The 6,553-nt window shown below is 42.3% G+C and overlaps 1 protein-coding gene across 1 annotated transcript; it reads left to right on the top strand.

Annotated features, from left to right (window-relative positions):
• The first annotated feature begins 2,362 nt into the window (after positions 1 to 2,362).
• On the top strand, positions 2,363 to 4,079 carry LOC144533425 (homeobox protein OTX2-like). Its single transcript, XM_078274775.1, has 3 exons — positions 2,363 to 2,456; positions 2,735 to 2,886; positions 3,441 to 4,079. Exons 1-3 carry the CDS (start codon positions 2,363 to 2,365, stop codon positions 4,077 to 4,079), a joined length of 885 nt encoding a protein of 294 aa, XP_078130901.1.
• Positions 4,080 to 6,553: the final 2,474 nt, after the last annotated feature.

Here is a 6,553-nt window from a genome sequence, read left to right as displayed (position 1 = left end):
TCATTTAGACAATAAAGGTCAATGTTGAATGTGCACATTTGCATAATAACAATTACAACTTTTTTTTTTTTTTTGCTGAATGTTACTGAACAATATGACAAATGTTTACATAATGCAATGAAAACATAGCCTACAGGAGGTCCATGGACCGAAGCAATAATCATAATATTATTATTAATAATAATAATAATAATAACCATAATCATACCAGTTTAAAAGGTCCATATGAACGTGCATGTGTCAGTTTGGGAAAGTGAGTTGTAGGGTTGGTTGTGCTGGGGTTGGGGGGTTGAGGGGGTGGGGGGGGTCGGTTGTCTGGCAGTCAGCTGGTTTGATAAATACAATGCCAGTCTTTGTTTTATTTTCGTGACGCAGAAAATTAAGGAGGCCTGAATGCGGAGTCGTGGCTGGCGTCCTGTAATCAGGCCAGCGCGTGCCGTCCGGATTATCTCGTTAATTTCTTACAGAAAGGAGAAGATGAAGAACAAAAAAAAGTCTTGTAGCCAATAATAATTAATGGCTGGGCAGGGTATTTATTATTGAACGGATGTGGAGCAACCGGTAGCCGGGGGTGAAAGAAGTGACAGATTGGGTATAGGAGTGGCCGTTATTGGCTCTATAAAAACGAGGGGTCCGGTTAGAGAGCAGCACCCTGGGGTCCTGGGAACTTTATTCTACAGGTAGGTGTCACTGGAAGCGTTACGAGAGGCCTCAGACAGCAGCGGGTCGAATATAGACTAATTAGCTTTTACTAAAAAAAGAAAATATGAAGGCCTATTAAACATTTTTTAAACACGATTTTGGGGGTTTTCTCCTTTAGGCCAAATAATGGCCTTAGTACCCATGCATGGGAAATGTATATAATATATATATATATATATATATATATATATATATATATTGTATGATATATACTAGATTTAATATTGCATTATAATTCATAGGTACTAGGTTGTATCTCTAATAGTCAAATAAATTACACATAATCTCCTTTGCTAGACGTAGGCTATAATATTTCTATAAAAAATATACATAAATGTTTCATTCTTGTAGTGACCCTATTATACTTGATGTATTAATTTATTTGGCTAACATTCCTATAAAGTCAGAATATTGCGGAGTATCCTTGTAAATATTGTCTGTCTACATTGTTTCTCTTTTTTTTTGCCATTGTAAAAGATGTAATCATTTTAAAGAATTGTTGCTCGATTATTTGAATAAGATGTCAATAGACCTCATTTGAATAAAGTCGTCCTTTCACCAATAGGGTAGCCCTATAGTATTTTTTTTTATTAAAATATGAGACTGAAATTAACGTTTTTACTGTAAAACGTTATTTCCACAGTACCTGAGACCCATTTAGCGGGCCATCTCCTTGTTTGTTTAGATTAAGATTAAGTGCTCCTCTCTAATCAACACTTCTCGATAGTCTCACCTTCCAAATCTAATTACCGGGAGCAATTCATTAGGAAAGGAGGGGGAATCGCCGCGAGGAGTGTCAATAATATATGTCAGAATTCACTTTGGGGAATGCCTCCATGTTTCCAATTATTTGCTAAAGTTGTCCTTCGTATTTTAATTTCATCACATTTAAATGTACAAGGGTTTTAGTGGAAACAAACAATGGGCCCGAGATATAGAAATGAAGATGCTCGGTTGTATTTGAATGAGCGCTCAGTTTGCAGTATTGGTTTCTTTGTTGGTTCCTTAAAGTCTTTTGTTATCAGCATTACTTATCGGTCAACAGTGGGCTTTGTTTCTGCAAATGGCCCCCCAATCAGCTGTCTATTTAGCTTCGCCTAACCTGTGGGTATATGCTAATTGAGAGCCCGGTTGGGGCCCAACGAGTGTGCGCATTTTAACGACAATGTTTTGTTTTGGTGGTACTAGGAGAGGAGGAGAGGAGTGTGTTTGGAGGGGGGTGGTAAGAGGCGGGGTTATAGTAGCAGTTAGTGTGTGTGTGTGTGTGTGTGTGTGTGTGTGTGTGTGTGTGTGTGTGTGTGTGTGTGTGTGTGTGTGTGTGTGTGTGCGTGGTGGGGGTGATTGCGTAAACGCATGTCAGCCAGACAGAGCATCCTCAGTCCAGCAGGGACAGCTGGGGGTCTCCACTCGCCTTTTAAGAGCCCTGCGAGTCCGAGGACGCCCACTTCTTTAAACCCACAGCGGTGCGTAAAGGCTGCGCGTAAAACTCCGCGGACACAGACGAATCTCAACAACCTTAAAACCTTCCTGTTTTGTGTCCTGCTTCAGGTTCTGGAAGACGTGAAAGACCAAACGGAGACACGAGAGGATTAGAACACTCTTTTGCACCCTATTTTTTTTCTTATTTCTTCTCATTGGTGCCCCTCGTCCGGCAGCCAGCATGATGTCCTATTTGAAGCAGCCGCCGTACACGGTGAATGGACTGAGTTTATCCTCAGGAGTGGACCTGCTGCATCCTTCAGTGGGATACCAAGGTAATATACTCAGACAGGGTGCAACCGCTTAGAAATAAAGAAAATAAGATAGCCTTCCATTCCGCGTTATGTAGGCCTATTACATGTCCAAATGTAATGATCAACATAGATTAGCCTATATTATAGGCCTTTTATTTATATTAACAACTGAGTGATGAATGAAATAAATCAAATAATCAAGCTACAGAAGTTTGTATATTTGAAATTACACCGTCTCTGAAGTCAGGCTGTGTTATTTCGTTTCTTATTTCCACTGTGTTTCCCCCTCTTCTTCCCAGGAACCCCTCGCAAACAGAGGAGAGAGAGGACGACCTTCACCCGGGCCCAGCTCGACCTGCTGGAGAGTCTGTTTAACAAGACTCGGTACCCGGACATCTTCATGAGAGAGGAGATGGCCCTAAAGATCAACCTGCCCGAGTCCCGAGTGCAGGTGAGTCTCCAACACAAACACCTCAAACCAAACACATATTCGTCTATTTATGGCAGCTCGATAACTGGGCATGGTCTGAGTGAGAGGCGAGACGCGCCACTTCATCCAAGTGTCCTCTTCATTGTTGGAGAAGTGTTTGATAACACTTCTTGATGCGATATTTTGTCGTTTTCTGTAGGCCTATTTGACTCATATTGTGAATTTATAATATATAAAATCCCTTTATAAGTAGCTAAACCCTTACTTGTAGAATAGAGTTTATATAGATTGACACAATGTCAAGCCTGTAAAACTAAGTATTGAAAAATATAAATGAAAAGTTTGGAAAAATAACACATAATTTTCTGAGATGTAGCCTATAACTACAATTATTGTTTATTTGTGGCTTTGTGATCACTTTAAATGTAACTTTACATTTCAATTCCAATTTCACATTAGTCTACACTGCCATTGACAGGGTTGGAGGAATCTTAAATCCTGGAAACAGTATCCTAAAAAGAACATAGGTGTTGTTATAGCTACATTAAATTCATTTCAACGCATTTATCTTCTAGGTATGGTTCAAGAATCGACGAGCCAAACATCGCCAACAGGCCCAGCAAACCCAAGGTGGAGTGCAGAACAAGGCAGTCAGCAAGCCGGTGAAAAAGAAAAGCTCTCCGGTCAGAGAGGCCAGCTCAGAGAGCGGAGCCAGCGGGCAGTTCACGCCGCCCTCGACCACCTCCCTCCCGGCTGTGAGCAGCAGCAGCAGCAGCGCGGCACCACCGGTATCTATCTGGAGCCCGGCCTCCATCTCCCCGCTGCCCGACCCGCTGTCTACCTCCTCCTCCTCCTGCATGCAGCGCTCCTATCCCATGGCCTACACCCAGGCCACGGGCTACAACCAGGGCTACACGGGCTCCTCGTCCTACTTCACCGGGATGGACTGCGGCTCCTACCTTTCGCCTATGCACCATCAGCTACCCGTCGCGGGCTCCACCATGAGTCCCATGGGCAGCAACGGGGTATCCAGCCACCTGAGCAACGCGTCTTCCCTGTCCTCGTCGGCGTACGGCGCGGCGGGGCTGGGCTTCAGCGGCGCCGCAGACTGCCTGGACTATAAGGACCAAACGGCCTCTTCATGGAAGCTCAATTTCAACGCGGACTGTTTGGATTACAAAGACCAAGCAGCGTGGAAATTTCAAGTATTGTGAGAGGAGAGAATTAAAAGGGACACTTTTCACAAACTGCAGACTATACAGGCAAATTATAAACCCAAGCTTGGGAGCAGAAAGTGCGGCGTGTTTCCACCACCACAGGCCCCAACTTCTACCTCGGGCTGTGCAGAACAGGAGTGCCAGCCGGTTGTCTCACGTGTTGGGTTAATTTATTGAACATTCAGACTGATTTCTCCCCAACTTTGATCAAGGACATGGAACAAATGTGTTGACCAAAAGGGAAAAAAAGGATCAAAAGAGCGAAAGATCCAAGCCTAAATTGGTTGAGTTTGAGGAATAGTAGGCTACCGGTTTTTTTTCTAAGCTCCTTAAAGACTCCCCTCTCTTGTCTTTTCTTTTTATTTTGTTGGCACGCTGAAGGGCCCCTTTGATCAAAGCGTTGTGCATGTGTGTGTGTGTGTGTGTGTGTGTGTGTGTGTGTGTGTGTGTGTGTGTGTGTGTGTGTGTGTGTGTGTGTGTGAGAGAGAGAGAGGCTCTGACATGAACCTGGATGCACTATTAATTTATAAGAAATGTTTAAAACTAGTTTTAAGAGACAATCAATCCGTTTGCGTGTGCTCATAAATGTCCCTTATGTGTTTTTGAATTATTATTTCCCCCCATGTGTTAGATTTCTTTAAAAAAAAACATGTGATTCTTTGTACTACCTGTATGCAGTTTTGCTTTGCGCCATAAATGCGCCACAAACCCAGCTGTGAATTTGATAGATTTATTTCCATGTCTCGAGTGTTAAATGATAAATTATTATTAGGACATATTAGGTGACTTAAATAGGGACTGCAGAGTCAATCAAGCCAGCAGCCAGCAAGGTCCACTTGAGCTGTAAAGTGATGCGAGAAGGCCACAAACACACTAAACACCAATAAAGACCACTTGACCTGACTCAACACTGTGGCTGCATGTGTAAATCCATCTTCTGTGTTTCTTCCTGTTTGTATCACCTGTTTCTGCACACAACACACACCACAACATGCCAACAAGCCTGAGGAGGGAACGCCATCTCATTTTTCTTATATGTTTAATCAGGCTATTACACTTTTTGGTATGGCATACATATATTAGAGTATATAAAGTAGTGCCCAATTTCATCCTCCACCTTTTATATTGCTACTACATCACTAGAGTCTGTGATTTCTGTCCAGGCTGGGAGGAATGTGAATTATGTGAGAGCTATGTTAATCCCGTCTCATAAAGAGGATAATCCAACATTTTTATTGACGGCTGCTCTTTGGTTCAGGGCGCACCGCTGGCCAGTTCACACGGAGAAAATGTGAAAATGAGTTCTGCTGCTCAGTCCCGGGGCAAACATGCGTTTAAAGACAAGTTATACATCAAAGAAAACAGCAGAAAACGTGGAGGTTACGGCTCCAAACAATAACTCAATATGTGACGCTAATAACAGTAGACAGGGCAGCACGGTGTGGCTCAGTGGTTAGCACTTCTGCCTCACAGCAAGAAGGTTCTGGGTTCGAAACCAGCACCACCACCGGGTGCTCCGGTTTCTTCCCACCATAAAGACATGCATGCTAGGTAATTAGGACTACAGGTGAAAACTAGCCGACTGGTTAACACTAGCGCATTTACAGAAATGTTGATTAATGTGCATTGTACTAATCAAATACACTTACAAACAGGCTAATTAAACCAGCAGTACTTTTTCAGAAAAATACATCTCAGATTCAATTTGCAGATGGGTGATTGAGCTAAAACTTGAGTTCTCGGATATTGTATATAGGCTACTTGGCTAATATCAAAATCATCAACTTCAAATGTTTAAGTTTCTGCTTTTCAGCCTTTGGTCAAAATCTATGTATCTGCTGCAGGGATGGTCCTGCATCATATGGATTAGTGTGGGCATAAAGCAGGCAGCCTGTTTGGGGTTTTAGGGAGAGAGAGCATGTGAGCGAGCAGGTCCAGGGGCTCGTGCATGGATTAAAGAAGACGAAGAAGGCTCGTGCTATCGGTCTAATTAGGATGTGACAGGAGAGGCTTCTAATAACTCTGGCGTGACTTTTTGCTGCCGTTGAAGTGCTTTGTTGTCTATTTGACCCCCAATTACCGAATGACACACATAATTACAGAGCGACAGCGTGCACTCTATTAAACATTACTGTAAATTAGAATTTTTTTTTTTATGTTTTTTATCGGTTACATTTGTAATCACAAAGAATTTGAAGTTGGCACAAGCATTAACATGTTAGATCACGTTAAAAACCTAAAATCTTGACCTAAATAAAGACAAGATTAATTATGACATATACATCTATAAAACAAAACAAAAACACAAAAAACACAACAAAACAGCTGCAACTGTCATGCGTATAGTTGAGGAAGAAAACGTGAAAAAATAGGAAAAACAATTTCCTATTGATATAATCTGAGCCATATGGCTATAGGCTAATTTAAAGGGGGGAAGCCTTCCAGTCCCATCTAGTGGTTCCAGATTAATA

The sequence above is a fragment of the Sander vitreus genome, chromosome 18 (assembly GCF_031162955.1).
Source record: "Sander vitreus isolate 19-12246 chromosome 18, sanVit1, whole genome shotgun sequence".
Taxonomy (NCBI): domain Eukaryota; kingdom Metazoa; phylum Chordata; class Actinopteri; order Perciformes; family Percidae; genus Sander; species Sander vitreus.
Note: the sequence above shows the minus strand (reverse complement) of the source record. Positions and strands in the feature narration are given on the sequence as shown.

Bases quoted from the DNA above. Each gene is read 5' to 3' on its own strand.
- LOC144533425 (XM_078274775.1), top strand. From the start codon at position 2,363: ATGATGTCCTATTTGAAGCAGCCGCCGTACACGGTGAATGGACTGAGT. The intron at 2,457-2,734 runs GTAATATACTCA...TCTTCTTCCCAG, and splicing joins TCCTTCAGTGGGATACCAAG to GAACCCCTCGCAAACAGAGG. The intron at 2,887-3,440 runs GTGAGTCTCCAA...TTTATCTTCTAG, and splicing joins TGCCCGAGTCCCGAGTGCAG to GTATGGTTCAAGAATCGACG.